At 41.3% G+C, this 18,286-nt stretch overlaps 1 protein-coding gene across 1 annotated transcript in view; it reads right to left on the reverse strand.

Moving 5' to 3' along the window:
* Nucleotides 1–18,286, reverse strand: part of LOC106918456 (phospholipid-transporting ATPase IH-like) — a 36,566-nt gene that overhangs the window by 7,186 nt on the left and 11,094 nt on the right. The window contains exons 3-28 of the mRNA XM_014988260.2: nt 18,044–18,133; nt 16,942–17,022; nt 16,319–16,426; nt 13,657–13,785; nt 12,970–13,073; nt 12,813–12,863; nt 11,768–11,832; nt 11,596–11,677; nt 11,331–11,481; nt 11,031–11,228; nt 10,764–10,937; nt 10,465–10,631; nt 9,228–9,299; nt 8,323–8,396; nt 8,114–8,217; nt 6,768–6,949; nt 6,110–6,343; nt 5,838–6,015; nt 5,625–5,727; nt 4,877–5,022; nt 4,436–4,495; nt 3,383–3,510; nt 3,165–3,300; nt 1,783–1,848; nt 801–904; nt 544–709 (exon numbers count right to left, since the gene is read on the reverse strand). Coding sequence (XP_014843746.1) covers nt 544–709; nt 801–904; nt 1,783–1,848; nt 3,165–3,300; nt 3,383–3,510; nt 4,436–4,495; nt 4,877–5,022; nt 5,625–5,727; nt 5,838–6,015; nt 6,110–6,343; nt 6,768–6,949; nt 8,114–8,217; nt 8,323–8,396; nt 9,228–9,299; nt 10,465–10,631; nt 10,764–10,937; nt 11,031–11,228; nt 11,331–11,481; nt 11,596–11,677; nt 11,768–11,832; nt 12,813–12,863; nt 12,970–13,073; nt 13,657–13,785; nt 16,319–16,426; nt 16,942–17,022; nt 18,044–18,133 — 3,153 coding nt within the window. The remainder of the gene's footprint in view (nt 1–543; nt 710–800; nt 905–1,782; nt 1,849–3,164; nt 3,301–3,382; nt 3,511–4,435; nt 4,496–4,876; nt 5,023–5,624; nt 5,728–5,837; nt 6,016–6,109; nt 6,344–6,767; nt 6,950–8,113; nt 8,218–8,322; nt 8,397–9,227; nt 9,300–10,464; nt 10,632–10,763; nt 10,938–11,030; nt 11,229–11,330; nt 11,482–11,595; nt 11,678–11,767; nt 11,833–12,812; nt 12,864–12,969; nt 13,074–13,656; nt 13,786–16,318; nt 16,427–16,941; nt 17,023–18,043; nt 18,134–18,286) is intronic.

Genomic DNA, 18,286 nt, shown 5'->3' on the forward strand with positions numbered 1-18,286 from the left:
GGGATGACGAAAAAGGTGAGAAGGGATGGCAGGAGAGAGGAAAAATGCAGAAGAGGTTGAAGGAGAAGTGAAAGGAGCAACAGGGAACGTGTCGATACGGATGACGGGGGGGATCCATAAAGTGAAGTGAGAAGGGGAGGAAGAAGAAAAAGAGCACAGCAGGAAGAAATCAGTCAGACCTTTCACTCGTTTTTTTTCCCCCCTTCCATTTCATGGTAAAACTTGCTTCAAAAGGAGGGTAAAGCTAAACTACTGGGAAGAGGAAGTCAGAGTAAATCCAGCTGGTGCTCAAAGCTATGAAACACATCAACAGTCTTCCTGGATTATTAGTAAAGAGGAGGAGATTTACAGCTTCTGCTATGAAGCTGTAAATCTTCATAGATTTACATAAAGTAGGATTTAAACAATTTCTACTTGCTAAATAAGCAACTCAAGTTGGAAAGAAACTCCATGTGTTGAATTGGTTTAGTAAAGTGTTAGTCGCACTGTGTAACATCAGCAGAGGTAAAACTTCAAATCTATTTTTAAGAATCTTTTTCGTACCTGTGCTCGCTCAGTAGCTGTTGGACAAATAGCCCTGCAGAGGACTTTCTTGATGACATCCGGCAGCAGGCTGACGGTAATGAGGAGGATGATGCTGAGCCACGCTGGGCCACTGGACAACATCTGCATAAACACGTAGTACATCCTCTGGTAGTTCAGGAAGGGCCTGAGCAAGCAGCAGGGAAGACGGACATTTATTCCCAAACGGAAACAGTCCGGCAAAGACTGCGTGGACTGTGGCTGCGTGGAGGCCTTACCAAATGATGCCGCCCCAGAGAAGAGAGAAAATGACGTAGAAAAGCAGTGAGCCCCAGATTACGAAGTGGTTGATCCAAGTCCAGTGACGCGTGTCCAAGGCAAGCTGGACCGTAGAGAGAAGTGGACACACCGAATCAGTCGGTACAGGAGAAACTCGTCAGTAAATTTACGATTTTAAATCATTTCCTTGTAGTATTTTAAAGTGGTCTTACTAGTAGCCCTAACCCAAACAGATGGAACCAGTGTGATGTGTTATATGTATTGGTCAACTATCGGGTCGAGACCACTGCCCGTTGTAGTCAAAGTGATGTTTTGTCTGGTTTTACTCTGGAAGTTTAAGCTTAAAGTCTTAAACTTTACGATTTACCAAATGATGCCGCCCCAGAGAAGATAGAAAATGACGTAGAAAAGCAGCGAGCCTCAGATTACGAAGCCTAACCCTAGGCATTTTGTCGCCTAGACAACAAAATGCATATAAAACTCAATAGAGAACATTTGTAGTTTAAAAAATACTCAGAAAAGCTCCTGCTACCTGCTGTTGCGAGCCGTTAAAACTTTCTCTCACTAAAATAGGTAACAAGTGTTATTTGGCCATTTGTTCATGAATAATTTTTGATCATTTACAGCAGCTTACAGAGGTTGTTCAATTATACCCTTACCAAGTATTTTTGTTTTTGCTTGGGATGACATAAAAGGCTTTTGACTGCAACACCTGTTTTTATATACTGTTATGTTCTAAGGCCCCTCATAACCTCCACCTACTCCCTCTCTACCATCTGCAGTTCAAATTTAGCAGTTCTGCAGCTGGCAAGAACCTGTTATGTAATTGTTGATCTTGTAAATATGAATCTAGAGCTAAAGAATAAAACTCCTCTGGCTAATTCCTAAACCTTTATTGTTCCCTTTATAGTTCATATTTTGGAGAACTTCTAACAGGAAGAAGACAGGATTTTTCTCGTTTCATTTTGCTCACTCACACACCTTGAGCGTCACGGTGAAAACCAGGACAGTAAAGATGAGAGTCCCAAACGTCCAGTTTCCGAACATCTGCAAGAAAAAGATGAAGACAACAGTTAGCGGCCAGGCTAACAGTAAAATAATTACCAAGACAATGACTGTAGACAGCACAAGTGAGCACAAGAAAGAAAGTGTAGGACAATCTCATGTTTTATTATTAACGGTGGAAAAGAGCGTTCATTCAAAAAGATGTTAATTATTATTAGGATAGGATTTTGGTAAAAAATAAAATAAACATTTCCAATTTATTTCACAGCATTCACATGTTGCTACTTGCTGAAATCCTAGCAAGGTTTAGGCAGACACCAGGAGTTAACAGATGGGATGGGACTATAAGAGAGGGGAGGAGGGCGGGGAAACGGGGAAATCGAGGCAAAGAGGACGGCTTATATAACAACTAAAGATGGCTGTTGGCACCAAAAAAGCCTATCCAGAATTATTTTAAACGGGCAGACAGCGTAATATTAATAAAAGTACACAGACACACAAGTACACACAAAAACAAACACGGCAGACAGAAAAGGAAACAAACAGATGTTGGATCTAAATCAGCAGCGAATATTAAATTCCCTGCCACAGCACAAGACAGGGATAATGTGGAGAAGCTTCTAGGATTTCTGCCATGTCAGCAGAGTGGTTAAGATTAGGTACTATGCGGGATTCAGAGCGTTGCAGAAATTTAGAGGGGGAACGAAAGCGCTAGGAATCTACACATCCAAATGAGAGTTGCATGGATTAGGTGGAGTGAGGATGAACTGAAAGCATAAACAAGACGACAGGAACTGAAAAGGGGCATGGAAGACAGAGAGAGCTGACAGGGGAGGGAGACAGGCTTACCATCTGTGTGTTGGTGGTCATAAGCTGAAGAAGAAGAAGAAGAAGAGAAGGAGGAGGAGGAGAGGAGCAAAATAAAGAGCGAGGAAGCAGAGAAAAAGGGAGGGAGGAGAAAAGAGAAAAGAATCAGGACAAAGGGTAAAATGAATTTCAGGATGTTTAAACTTAAAAAAACAAAACAAAACAAACAAAAAAAAAAAAAACAGGACCAAAGGCAATCAAAAACAGTTGACATGATACAAATTAACAATACAGAGAAAGATGCTCTTGTGTTGTTCGATATGAATGGAGATCCGATGTTCCGGCGACAGAAACTTTACTGGTGCTGAGCCATATAGAGACCAAACACGACTACAACGTCAAGTCGCTGCACCTAAAAGCGTCCGGTGAAGATGAGTGAGCGTTCATGGAGACTCCACAGTTATCCTCCCATGACTGATGCCTCTGATGCGCATGTCATGTCTGCCGTTTCTCCTCACTGCCTTTGGCGACGCAGACGCAGAGAAGCTCACCTGGCCGTTGCTGGTGAAGGTGGTGTTGTCGAACAGGAAGTAGGCACCGAAGAAGAAGATGACCGCGTCAAACACACCCAGGCACGTCCAGTACAGGAAGACGGGCCAACGGAGGAGGGAGTTCTTCGCGATGTCCCTGAGACGCACGGAGGGAAAACGTGTTAATAAAGGTAAACGGGACGCGAGGCGCGGCGTCGCACAAAATCAAGCGTCGTCACCTGTACAGAGAGGGCTCCCTCTTCAGCGTGTCGATGGTCACGTGCTGCTCGACCAGGCTGTACAGGAGGATGGGGAGGGAGGTGAAGCTGATGTTGTACAGCGTTAAATACGCCGTGTCGTACAGAGGCTGCAAAGGGACAGAGATGCTTTAGAGGTAGGAACTAAAAGAGTGTTCCTGTTAAACAATGCCAGCTGATTTCTATGCATTTATAACCATGAAACTCACACAAGAAGGAAAACAAAAGAAAAACTCTGGATTCTGCACCTTTATTATGTAATCTTTTCCTTTTCAAATAGCTCCACCTCCACAGACAGGATGTGTTTTCACACCTTGCTCTCTTACACAATAGCTCTGGGGAAGGATACGATTTCCCTTCCTTCCTCCAGTTTCATCTCTACTAGCAGGGACGGCTACCTGGGTTTGACGACCCTCAGCTTCAGCTGCCTCCAAAGATTCGAGGACATTCCCTCGGAGGCCTGACAACTACAGCTACAAGTGGGCTTGATTTAACCAGAGGCGAACACTTCTACCACAAGAAGCAACCAAATAGGAGAAACGCTTAATTTACTTAAATGGTTTTATTGTTTATTTATTTTTTACATTTTTATGGTTATATCACAATCCTTCCAATCATGGCTGACTACACATCCAAAATACTTATTTACAGAAGTTACAGTCTGCGTTCCAACAAAGGACGTTTCTATTAGTTGTGTTTCCTTTTTATTAGCTTCCTGTGTGTTTTTATCATCTTGTGACAATACTGTTGATTCCCACTGCTGAATAAAATTGACATCAACGACATAAAGACGACGCCATCCATTATTACTTCCATAACCACGTTAACTTTCTTCTTATAAACAGAAGGAATCTTTAAGGGGACAAACACTTTTTACAGCTCTCTAGTTACTAGTTCCCAATTTCCAGGGTTTTTATTTCATTCACAAGTAAAAATTGTTTTTAAAACTGTAGCGCTGTTGATAAATTGTGAATAAGCTTCAACAGAACCTTACAACGGGAAAAAGCTTTTTCCTGTACAGTATAAAGTACCTACCTGCTGCGAGAAGCCACAGAAGAACTGATACAGGAACTGAGGGAAGATGAAGCACACATTCTGCAAGGATTTAAGAGGAGAAGAGAGAGGAAACAAAAACAAACAAAAAATAAATAAATGATGAACCACAAAAAACAAATCTAAAACTGCAGCTATCTACACATTCCTGTTTATGGTGAGATTATGCCCTATGAGCTTACTGAGTGGGCGGTAAAAAAAAATAAAAGCGGTGATGCCAAATGGGAAAAAGTTGAGTCAGTCGGCAGAGCGCTACATGCTGTGGAAGCCACACACACTGATCACTGCGCCCGTGAATGATCCAGGAGAGAGTTGCACTTTACCGGAGAACTAAATCCAGTCATCTGTGTTTCGGCTGGGTTTTTTTTTTTCCAGTTCAAACAAGCATAAAATGATTTACGTTTGTAAGCATTCGCCCCTTACCTTGTAAAAGAAGTACTGAACGAGCTCAGCGATTCGGATGTAGTAGTAGTGGCCGTGGACCAGAAGCATCTTCTTCAGGTGTTTAAATTTTGGGATGGCATAATCGCTGTTCCTGGCTGCCTGTCGGCCTTCTTTACCCATGATGCCTAGGGGAAAGAAACTGTTTACTCACAATCTGGAATGTAAAGCTCAGAAATAGAAAATCAGGGTTCCTACTAGGATCGCACATCATTTTGATGATGGTGTAATTGTTAAATATTGCAAATTATATAATTTGCATTAAATCCACATTTCCTCACTCCATGCTTACACCCCCTTTCTGTGAGCATCTTGAGCGCGTTAGGTGTGGGTGTCTAGTACAGATACACCATCCAGCAGGATGAAAATAGCACTGGCATGCAGGAGATGAACTCCTAACACACTGAGTATAATAGGCATAAAAAATAATGCACTCCAAACAGAGCAATGAGAAAACACTAAGTGAAAATTATTTGCTTTTCAATGACAAATTTTTGTCAGAGCTCCTCATGAAGTCATTGCAGAAGGTTAGACTTTAAATTTGGGATGGAAAGATACGCGTTTGGACGGGCAAACAGATAACCGGATGTGCGATTGGTTAGACGGATGAATAGTAAAAATGACAGCAGGATGTACAAACAAACTATATTTTCTCAGATATCACCAGGATCACCTGTATAAACATCTCGTGATTGAGAGCGTAATTATTTAAGGTAGCAACTGAACTCACCGATGCCAACATGTGCTTCTAAGATCATGCTGACGTCGTTGGCTCCGTCGCCAACAGCGAGGGTTATAGGATGTTCCTTCGAGGATTTAATTAGCTTCACAATCTGCCAACACAGAAATGTTTTAAGCCAGGTGAGAGAGTTATTTAGACATGCACATAGAACAATTGACAAAAAAAAAAAAAAAAAAGAGGAAGAAAGAAAGTCTCTGTCACCTGGGCTTTCTGCAGCGGTGCCATGCGACAGCAGAGAACAGCGCTACAGTTGCGACAGATTTCAAGAAAGATCTCTCTGTAGTTCCCATGGCCAGACACCTCTTGGCTGGGTTTTAGTACTGCAGAAAGAGTCGCCCCGTCGATAATCAGGCCAAAGTCGAGGCAGTCCACTGACAACCTGCAATCAGAGGTTGAATGAGGTTTAATCAAGGAGATTCGTCAACACAACAAACTCAACCAGACTTGGAGCAGGGAACAACTGACTTCCGTACCCGGATATGGAGCGCTGCCTGAGAACGGTCCTGTTCAGCTCAAACAGAACGTCGTGCAGGCTCTGCTCTTTGGTGCGCTTCTTGGTCAGCTCCAGAATCTGGGTGCTGCGACGGAAAAGCTTGCTGGCGTAACACGTGGCGGCGGCCGTCTCCATCTTGTCCCCCGTGAGGACCCAGACTTTGATGCCGGCCTTGTGCAGCGACTCGATGGTGTCCGCGGCTTTCTCCTGCAGCCTGTTTGTCAAAAAGTCGATAAGTGTTTCAGGGTGCAGACGGGTGGGCAGCGCCATCAATCACAGCTTCAGTTAATCCATTACCGACGGGTGATAAGTTTTCAATGCAAGACCACCACAACCCTGTCGTTTTCACATCGGCAGTTTATCTGTTAGGAAATTAAACTGTCAAGCACTTGATCAGTCAGGGGTGGAGGCTGAAGTCTTATTTCGTTGTGCACAAAAATACTCAAATACTGCACAATCCAGAGAAAACGAAAACAAAAGGCACCACTCAAGAGTTCATAGTGAACCTTTTTTTTTTGCTGCCATGAGTCAGGACAACTGTCTAAATTTAGTGTAAAGCTTCATTAATCCCCCCCCCCCTGTCCCCTTGCTGCACCATTTCTATATCGTTCCCTTCCTCTCTTCCTGCATTGACCAACCTGTCCTCCACCGCTGTAGCACCCAGGAGGACAAAATCCCTCTCGATGACGTCGTAGGCCTGAGCCAGCCTCTGCTCCCTGTCCTGCAGGGCCAGCTTGGCTTCGGTCAGGTAATGACACGCTTCCTGGTACTCCGACTCCGACAGCCTTCGGTAGGCGACGCACAGCGTCCGCAGCCCCTCCTGGTTTCACAGCGGAGAGAGAGAAAGAGAGGAATGAAAAGATTATTGATATTATACAGTTGGTAGATGAAGCTCAATTTTTAAAGCATATAAAATACTTCTTCTTTAAAGACCACACCATCCTGAACAAAGGAACATTAATATTCAGTTGCACGTTTGTCCCTTTCAGCCCACAACAATATATAAGAGCTGTATGCCCACTATAGGAACAATATAAGGTCACTAAAAAGCTTCCTCTCTAAAATCTCCTGAAATTGGCACGTGTTTCAAGATGCTCTGCAAGGTCTGATATCTGGGTCACAGACAAATAGACCAATAGAAAAAGGGTAAAGGGAGGCAGAATGTTAAGAGATGAATCCTGCTTGTGTATGTGCAAGTTTTTTAATTATAGCGCCGGCCAGACTTCTGGGTGCTGCATCTGCAAGCATTACATGCCTACAGAGTGAAATTTTTGCAGATTTCTTTTTTTTTTTGTTGTTGTTTTTAAAAAAGAAGCTCAAGCTCAGTCAGACAGGACGGAGAATAACTATAGGAACAAATTCTCGAGTCATGCCACAGTTCTCAATCAGATTTAGGTCTGGATTTGGACTTGAAACACGTGAAATAATCTAAAGATGATTTAAATCATGAAACTGTAGCAGCTACACGGTTCTATTAAGTATTATTGTGGGATGATTTTCGCTAAATTAGACGTTTATTAAGCCTGTCGGAATAAGCAGATAATTGATCATTCGCATAACGAATTCAAATGAGCTTGATCATTTCCATCCTGACGATTTACATTTATTTATGGTATTTAGTTGTCTTTTACTTGGATATTTTTGGATTTTTTTTTTTTTTTTTTTTTACAAAATAAAAGTTTATAATTCTTTGAGAGAGCAAATTTGCCTTACTGTGCCATTAACAATATATTACTTGAAAATGGTTTCAAAACAACAATATCATCGTTTATCGCAAAACTTACTGAGACAATTTATCATCCAGCCCAATTTGTCCGCTTAGCAGGCCTAACATTTACCAGTTTTAATTACCACATTACATGTGAAATTTCCCTCAGATATATATTTAAGGATTTAATGTGTAACACGAAACATATGGCTAAATGTGTAAAATGGACATAATGTACCCTCAAACCCAATCAGCAGATGAAAAACATTCACTCACCACAGCGTTCTGCTCCACGTGGGCTTTGACTTGCTCCACCTTTCCAGACACTACTCGAGGAAAAATAGATGAGTCTGCACCTTTACAGAACATCAGGTACTCTCCTGAGGACACACAGAAACAGCGCCAAACGCTGTTAGCACACTGCAGGCACTGTGTCCAGCATCTAATTTTGGATCTATAAAAAGGTGCGAGCGGCGACGTCTCACCTGAGATGGACTTCACTATGACGCTCATCCTCCTCCTGACAGAGTCGAAGTTCAGCACATGGAGCAGTTCAAACCTGAAGGAGGGATAGAGTTGAAGTGTGTTCACCTCCTTTTCGTTTCTTTTAGATTGAGGGCAAATTTCACAAACGGACAAAGTTTCTCCTTCCACAACGGTTCCTTTGTAATAGCGCCTTGGCTGATTTCGCAAAGTATACACCTCTGAGTACACACTGTACTCCTGGTTCTGGCTGCTGGGTTCCTCTGCAAGAGCTTATTGTTGAAGCCAGAATAGTTATTTTACATGTGATCAGGATTTCAGAGGTGGCCTTTGTTAAATAATGACTTCACACCACTCCCCTTTTATTCATCTACAGCACAAAATGAACATACTGGCTTCCTTTAGAAACTGCAGATGATTCTAATTCAGTAAAGAAAAGAAAAAAAAAAAATACACACACATATATTGAATTTGGCAAAAACATGTTGCATTTTAGCAAAAAGAAAAGACAGAAAATCAAAGAAGACTTTAGAATCTGAATGCTCAACTTCTCCCTTCTCTCTCTTTCTCTCCAGCTTCATTAAAAATAGCTCACTATCGACAGGCCGCCGCTGACAGTGATGTACGGCCAGGTTGCTTACACAAACACACGCAATGGATCAAAACAGAGAATTTCCATAAAACCTCTCTGGAATTGAACCGGACTATTACTCAGTTTCACTCATCAGTTTAATCGTTTTGATCCGATTGAGCAGGTCTTCTAAGGTCGCAGATTTGTTTTTAATTTTTTTCTTTTGTATCACAAGCTGAGAGCTAATTCTCTTCGGTCGGATGACGTAAACAGGACTCCGTCAGCTGGATTAATCCCGTTTTATCTTTCGTGGTGCAACAACTTATTAAAACAGACCTTTCGATCTCGTCGTCTTTGTTGAGGATCTCCATGTAGTTGTCCTTGAGTCGCAGATAGGTGTAACCCAGCCTGGCAACGACGGCGGAGGGAAAATGATTAATTAGAGGGTGACAGAAAGAGGTCATGTAAATGAACAGTCGCGTCTTTCGGAGGTGGCAAGACTGAAGATGCTGTGACGCATGTTGCGTAACTTGAGCTGAGATGTATGTACAGTGCTTGCACACTGTGAAGGTTACAGTGGAAACCACTTGCATACACTACAAATAAGGCACATACCACATTCTTTGTCATGCTGACATTAAATCAGACTAAGCTTTTCCTGTTTTAGGTGAGTTGGGACAACCAACTGCATTTCCATTTAGCCACACTAATGACAGGAAGCATTTTCTGTTACTTTCTTTAAACTCAGAAATGTACACACATACACAAAGATTACTATGCTTTTAAACAATTTGGAAAAATCTACATCGGGGTGTCCAAAGTGAGGCCCGGGGGCCATTTGTGGACACTGGATTAACTGTGTGTGACCCCAAAATGTACTTCAAGAATGATACAACTTTGGCTAGTCAAGCACTTGTGGTTAATGCAGATGGAGACTTTTTTAATTATTATTTTTTGATCAGGGTTAAAATTATTACTGACATAATTTTCCTACAATGGAAAATGTAAAGTATGACATTCGTTTTAAATCCAAGGCAGCGTCATGGGGATGTTTTACTGCAAGAGGGACGGGTGCAAACAGCAGATGGCATCATGGGAAAGGGATATATGCGAAAATATTACTGTAAATAACATCTTATAACATCAGCCAGGAAGTTCAAACTTGAGCACAAATGGATTTTCAAAATGGACAGCGACCTTAACCATACCACCAGTTACAGTGATTTATAGATAAGAACAGATTTAATGTCAGTAAAAAAGAAAGTTTTTTTCTTCTTAGTAGTGTGTATGTGAGGTTGATGTGGAACAAAGCTTGTTCAATAATGGGAGATATGAATAAAATGTGTCAAACATCTAAAGAGTGAAAAGTATCAGAATTTCAAAAATATGCTTTTAAAGAAAGAATCCATTCCTAATTTTGCACAATGCACCCAGGACTTTTCTACTTATTATTTAGAAAAAGCTAATCACCCAAACTCAATTCTTTCTCTAGCAAAATGTGACTTTGTAATGTGTATGTGATATCTCATATACTTTTGTTTAAGTTCAGTAAAACTTGTCACCATGATGTTACCTTTTCATTCCTTCCACCAAAGCTACTTCATCTGGAGACGAGGAAATGTAAAAGGAAGTGGGCCTGCCCTGATGGATGCCCCTTTTGATGCCGTCCACAGTCTCCTCCTCCTTCACCTGCACCGTGTGGCAGAGACACAGCGCCCGGAAAAACAGATCCTCGTACTCCTACGCACGCAAATTAAATAAAACAAACTTTGACAAAGCACGAATCCTTTTCCTTCCATTTTGTTTTACCTTCTGTTGGCCCATCACATAAAATCTGTGGTTTTATATGTTTAACATATAAAACAAACTTACTCTCCTGTACCCCCCAGGTGAGGAGTCGATCATGTCTATGCTGGAGGCAGCACTGAGGATCTGGCCGTTGCAGATGGCATGTGGGATGTAGACATTGCCATCCACGCAGCATTCAATAAACTCCATGTTGTTCTCGGTCAGAGTGCCGGTCTTATCGGTAAACACGTACTCCACCTTGAAGGAAGTGAAAGCAGCAGCACATTTACATAAAGATTGCATCCAGTTATCTGTGCAGTGCAGTTTGCTTGAGTGTGTCCAGCCACATGCCTGTCCCAGCTCTTCGTTCAGGTCGGAGGTGTTCACCTGGGCTCCCTGCCCCAGCTCCTCATCAAACATCTCCTCATCCCACGTGATGAAGTATGACCCAAGAAACTTCTGCATCTCTACAGTGACGTACATGGACACTGGGATGATGTAGTTAAACAGGACCATGAAGGCCAGGAAGTCCGTAAAGGCTCGGATGACCTAGGAAGTGGAGGATGCACGTTATAGGAATGTGGCTTTAGGGGAATTACAACACCACAGCTGCTTAAATGTTGCATCAAATGCGCAGAGTTGGGGACAGACCACGTGGCGCTGGCGCTCGTTTTCAGTCCTGTGGTTGTACCAAGGTTCGTCCCGGTCCGGCGACCACTGCCAGGCGTACTTCAGGACAGTGTTGATCACAGCTTTACTGATCAAGATGCACAAGTACACGACGAGGAAGGCGTTCATCGACCTGCAGAGAGTGATGGAGTGAAGAGGGGTCAGCGCCACGGAGCTGGGAAGTAAACCACTCCCCAAAGACACACTCTAAATCAAGCAGTGGGAAGGCCTCCATCATTAATCTTACTTCTCAACAGCAGAGCGCTTCTGAGATTTAGACTGGTAATTAAGCGCCATCTTGGTCTCCATGCCAGTGTAGACTGCAACAGCTGAGGAGCAGAAAACAAAAATGTTTCTTTTTTTTCCCCAAAAAAAATGTTTACAAATGCTTAACTGCATGCTCAAAATTATTGTAATACCATAAATATGTTGTGTGTTCTTCAGTGTGGCTCCTCTAAGAAGTAAATTCTCAGCTCCTAGTGTTCTGCAAATGTAAAGTAAATTCATTCTTTTAATAGAGTTCAGAAAACCCAAATAATTATTAGCATAGCAGTCAATAATACAGATTGCAATTTACTGTATTTACCACATCTTTTCGGGAAGTTTTAAGAAAGCATCAGGTACGTTCTAGAAATTACACAGTCAAAAAAGCCTCATCATAATAAACAAAAGGAAGTAACCTAGTAAGTTCAAGAAAGTGCTTGGTAATTTCTTAAAAACTCTGGAAGCCACCTGGTAGCTTAAATGGCAAGCTGCAGGAAAGTAACCAGTAAGTACCATGGAGCTCCGCAGAAGCTGCTGATAAGCTCCACGATACTACTTAGTAGCTTTGGAATATTATTTGGAATACTTATCCAAGTAAGTATATGGTAAGATCAAGGAAAGGAACAAATAATTTCAGTAAAAGTTCTTCAAAAGAACACATTGAGCTCCAGGAAAGGACCTGGTATGTTTTGGAAAAGTACACTATGTGGTAAGCACAAGAATGTGTCTAGAAAGCTCCAAAAACACCTAATAAACTCTGGTATAGTATGAGGAAAGCTTGATTGATTAGCATTTACATGTTAAAAAAAAATCAGTCAGTTAATTATTCAATCAATCAATGAAACTCTGGCAATGCACCTGATAAGTTCCAGGAAAGTAACCAGGTGTTCCCAGCAGAGTACTTACTAATTATCAGCAAAGTACCTGATAAATTGCTGGAAGGTATGCAGCAAACTTCATTGAAGTTCCAGGAAACTACATAATCAAACTACATGAATCATGAAAGTTCTAGAAACGTATCTGGTAAGATCCATGAAGCTTCCGGAAAGTAACCTCTAAGGTTTCGAAAGCTAAAAGGTTGCATTATGTAGTGCTACAGACAAATTAAAATATTTAACCAACATTAGGCTAAAATAAACAAAAAAAATGCAATATAGATACAATTTTAGGCAATAAACCACAGCACAAACAACTGCCCACCTGGACACAGGCTCCTCTTTGTCCTTGTAAATGTTGATGCGTCCCACAAATCTGGAACAAAGCGGGAAAGCAAAATTAAATCAAGATGTCCAGGGCCATAAGGTTACATCTTGTAAAAGGTATGTGTACAACGATCCATCTACGGGGATACACTCACTTGTAGAGGTCAGGCTGCGGTTGTTCACATTCAATAGTGGCATGTAATGAATCCACCTCCTGCTCCGTTTTAAAGGCCATGGTATCTGGTACAGCGTAATAGGTCTGAGACAAAAAGGTGGCAGGAGGTGGGGGAGCAGAAAAAGAAGACGGGGGGGAAAATGTCACCAAGACACCGACTATGAGGTTGGGATTGATTTGGTGTTTAACTTGGGCAGTTTCTCTAAGCGACCTCAACAATATGTGAAGGGTGCAAGTAAGCTGGTAAATGTTTCAGAGCAGGCAGACGGTAAGACATGAGTCACTATCAGGGATGCCAATAAGTGAGGCTTTACTATAAACAATAAAGTACTGGAGATTTACACTGCACTTACACAAAATATTGTTTTGCACATTGCTAAAGATCTGTGATATAACCTGCCTGGAAATAGCTATGTTTGAATTTGTTTTTAATAGTAGCAGGAATACAATTTATATTATAACAGCCATTGTTCTGTCCCAGAGGGCATGTGTTGTTGGCTTAAAATATTTTGCTACTTCAAAGATGCTCAATGTAGACGATCACCTTCTCATTCTTTTAAGGATGCAAAACTTCTCGCAATTTCAATGGTTTTAGATAGCAACTTAAATTAATTCGAGTTTAAAATGCGGCTGAGACAGAAAGTCATCACTCGTCTCTTGCCAGCACCTTGTGACTTGACTCCCCGTCGAGGCTGGTGGTGGTGACGTAGCAGGTGCCGTCGTCCCGGCTGGATGAGAGAAAGATGAGATCACAGGGGAAAGTCTCGTCCTCTCTCACCATGACGATGTCGCCCACCTGAAAAGGAGAGGCACAGCAGCTCTCTTGTAAAATAACAAAGCAGATGTAGTAAGATTAGAAAAAAATATGTAAAAGGAAAACAGAAAAGACCTGTGGGTAACACTCTGCTCATCTTTTACGATTCTTTTTTTTTTTTCCAAAGGAGTGAGAAGTTGCATAACGGATTATGTGAGCAGAGCAGCTTAAACTCGGATAAATCCTGTCTCCACGGTGACCGTACACATAACACACGCTCTCTGATTTATTATGATTAATGTATTCATCATTATTCCTACTCCCAGCGCACGCTCTAATCCTTGCTGTTTGATCTACGGAAGAGAACAGAAAATGCTGGAGGACAGACAGACAGCCAGAACAAAATTAATAGAGAGACAGATGAAAGCTACACTGATGGAAGAAATCTTGTTTTTTTTTCTTTTTTTTTTGAAAGTTGCATCACCTTCACAAAGAAAAAAAAAACAACTAAGAAAACTACTGCAATGACAGGAGCAACTATAGTGCTGTGCAACCTTTTATTGCCTGGCAGCTATGGTGAAGCTGTATATTCTGAGCTGACCCTAAACGTCCCACACAGTCTCTGCACATTCACAGCAAGCAGCAGACGCAGCAGAAACTAGATGTACCGGCGCTCATTACCTACCTGCTGACAAAATGGATCTACAAGTCTGAAATATAGCAGACCGAATCGATAGATCTGATGAGCTAGATCAGTCACATTAAACAGTCTGACACTGTTTTCATTAGATCCTTGGATGGTGGGGAAAGGATGTCTCCATGGATAACAAGCAGCTACATGTGTCAGTTTTTAATGGCTTTTCAAAAAAAAAAAAAGTGTTGGAAGTCAGCACTGTTCCCGTTACTGGGAAGCAGAACTTAACTATATTATTACAACCAGTTTCTACGTGGTTGTTTATGGGCAAAACATTGGACTTGGGTCACCAAATAAGAGGTCTTCAAACATTTAAAAACCACTTCTGGAAATATTTTTCTAGGGCACCATACTGAAAGATTTTAAAATGCTAGTAAAAAAAAAAAAAAACAGCACCTTGATTGATTGAAAGATTCCATTTAACTAGGCTTTATATTTTACTCAGAAGTTTAAATTTATGAGTATTAAGTTCTATAAAAACAAAAACCCATCAAAGATGGTCAATATTAAAAGTTTGAGAGGAAAAATCTGAGCTCTCTCACCTGCAGTAACATCAAAATCCAGTATGGCACAACTTTTGTGATAGCAGCAGTCGATAACCATTTACTTCCACTTTTTTTCACGTTGACATGTGATAAAGTCTTCACAGAAAGCTTGAAAATACTTTCTCTTAATGAATATTTTGATCCCTTCAGTTTATTAGATCTGTTTTTTTTTTTTTTTTTTTGTTATTTGAAACTGGGACTTAGTTGTATGAGGTTCCAACATCAAACGAATATAAACAGCATCTGAAGAACTGCAAAGAAGAATGGGTGAAACTGCCTAAAGATATAGGTGTGCTATGTTTGTAAAAGTATAAAAAAGGAAATCTTTAAAAAAAAAAAAAAAAAGAAGAAACAATCCTTTCTTTGGAGTACACCAGCTGTTATTACCAATTTATAGTGCATTCCAAATCAAGATCATTACTGAGGTACAATATCCCTTCCAAAAGTATTGATGCCCTATTAACTTTGTCACGTTCTTTCATATTAAAACCAAAAACATAAATGCTTCCATTTGGGGTTTTATGTGTCAGACCAACACAAACTAGTGCACAATAGTAAAATAAAAAGGAAAATGGTGCATGACTTCCTAAAAAAACACACAATCCCTAAACACAACCCTCCCTAATGTGAAACATGGCGGTGACAGCATCATGATGTGGCACCGGCTCTGGGTTTATGGGTAGACGGGTGGATGGTGCTGAATACAGGGTGAACCTGTAAGAGGATGCCAAGGAACACTGAACTTGAACCAACAAAAGGTGGTCCTACAAAGGCTTTATTCAGTGGGACTAAATGAAAATGTTTGTCACACTTTTCAGATTTTATTTGAAAAAGATTTTGAAAGCCGTGGCCTAGCTTCCTTTCACTTCACATGTCTTTACTTACTGGTAAAAGTACTCATAAAATCCCCCCCAAAAAAAACCCAGTGAGGCAAAACGACAAAACGTTTTGTTTTGTCATTTCAATTAGAGGTATGAATGAATGGCTTTACAAGGCGCTGCGTTAATAATTCAATCACGAAGAACACAATGTCGTATCACCAATGACTGACCTACTCCTCATCAGCGATAAGAATACGAGGACGAGAATATCATGATTTATGAAATACATTGTTCATCCTTGGAGAGAACCTTGCACGAGGGAATGGTCTATAAAGGTTTTAAATCCAATAATTGGTCAGAAAGACAAGGAAGACAGCCAGAAAGCACTGCAGAGAGGAAAGCAAAGCGGGAGAGGGAGCTACGGCTTTAGAATAAAAAAAGTGAGCATTGCAGCAGTGCAGCAGTGTTGCTTTGTGGCCTCAGGTGCAGCGCCGGCCTAATGAGGCCATTCTTACCCGTAGTTTGTGACTCTGTGTCCTCACCACCTTCTCCTGCTGCACCACGTCCACCGGACACTCGTTTATGGAGCAGTCAGCTTTGTGTCTGAGCCAATCTTCATAGCCCTGACAGAGAGGCAGCAAGACAGAAATAGGAAGCAAATTTGTAAAGGTATAAAATAAAAAAATAAAAAAAAGATGCTTGTGCAGAGTGCTGGAGCATACGATCCCAACAACTGGAGGATTTCAGACTCTGTAATAAGTTAGTATTGGGCTCTGTTTGCTTACTGACCCGTTTCCTATGTTTTAAGTGAAAATGCCACGTTTTAGATTAATGTTCCGTTAGGCTCGGACGACTTCATCTATCACTAATAGCACCCCATCTCTCACTATTTGGAGATGTATCTCCCAGAGCCACGGGATCCTCCGCTCAAGTGATTAACAGAAGAGAACACTCATTATCATATTTTTCACATCACCAGACTTATTCAATAGTATGTCCTCTCACCAGGAGAGGAATGTGTGCATACGGAAAATGGAGCAGCTGCAGATTGGTCTGGAGAGAGTGTGTGTTTTTGTTTGAGGCCAGTAGTTATTGGGGCGATATTTCCCAGACTGGAGCTCATTTGTGTCCGTCCTACCTGTTTTATGGCGGTGACGGTGATAACAAAGAAGAGGGGCAGGCCGCTGGTGACTGGGCTGGTGGGGGTGTCGATGATAAGCTGCGAGGAGAAAGGACAAACGGGAGGGAGAGAAGAGGGCGAGGTTGAAGAGGGGACAACACAAAGAGGAGGAAGGAAAATATGGAGTGAAGCTAAGCTGGGGTCGGAAGATGAAGCTCATAAAATTACTGATAGAGCACCAAACTTTGCATCTATACCATCGAACTGAATCCATTTACAGGTGAAAATAAGCCTTTTATCAGAAAAAAAAAAAAAACAGAAATCAAACAAAGATTTTCCTTTCCTCTGTTATTAAACAATAGAAATCCAGCTGGTGTGCCACACCCAGTTTCTCACGTGAGAGAGTGCAAGATTTCACATGACACTGGTGGAAATGAACAACCCTGACTTGAGGCAACTGCTGGTTGGGAATTGCCAGGATTATGTCTGAAACGCACATAATGAGTCCAAACATTTCTACTTTAATTGTGCAAAATATGAGTTAACAGAGTTGTTTTGTTACACAGACTTCGTAACCTCGAACTAAAGTTCTACGAGAAGGTGTAAGGCTCTTTTTGGTCATAGTAAACAGCTGGTTGCGCTCTAACCAACCTACGATTCAACAAAGGCTGTCTTAAGGATCCTTAAAACAGCTCAAAAACCATCCAGACATGTCGATAATGAATAGCAAAGAAAGAGGAAACAGTTCCGACACCCTGGACTCACTGAAGGAGCCTAATGAAGCTAACAAAGGATCGGCTATGGCGGTCCAAAGCATGGTTTTGTAGCTCAAGTATTTGGCTATCAATGTGAAACCAGCACAGCTTCAATCACAGAGTTCATCTGTCACAATGTAAGGAACACTTGAAGTTTTTTTGTTTTGGGAAAAAAAAGCATCTTTAGCAAAGTTTTTGGTTATTTCAAACACAAGCTAACGTCATCCAAAGTAAAGGTAATGATGTATCTGAAACAGGTCATTTCAAGTAACTTTAGAGATGATTGTTTTTTACAAAACCAAAAGTAGACTGTGTTTTATTTTGCTTTTTTAAAATTTTTTATTCAACTCAAAGAAAAATTTTACCTGGACCAAAAATATGACCAAGAAGTAGAAGTTAGCGATTCTTCTGAATTGCTCAAACAGGTTCTTGGGAATGAAGTTCCAGAAGGTGTACTGTGGAACAGAGAGAGAAGGGGGGAAATAAAACTACTGATGCAGTTCGAGAATCAGTGGCACATCACAAACTTTCTCTACGCCAGAGAAAACATGTACAGCTTGACAGGAGGAAGTCGAGAGAATAGTTTCCTTTTTCAAAAAATGTGACAG

The sequence above is a fragment of the Poecilia mexicana genome, unplaced genomic scaffold (assembly GCF_051168715.1).
Source record: "Poecilia mexicana isolate PSO_F unplaced genomic scaffold, ASM5116871v1 scaffold_2, whole genome shotgun sequence".
In the NCBI taxonomy this organism is placed as follows: Eukaryota; Metazoa; Chordata; class Actinopteri; order Cyprinodontiformes; family Poeciliidae; genus Poecilia; species Poecilia mexicana.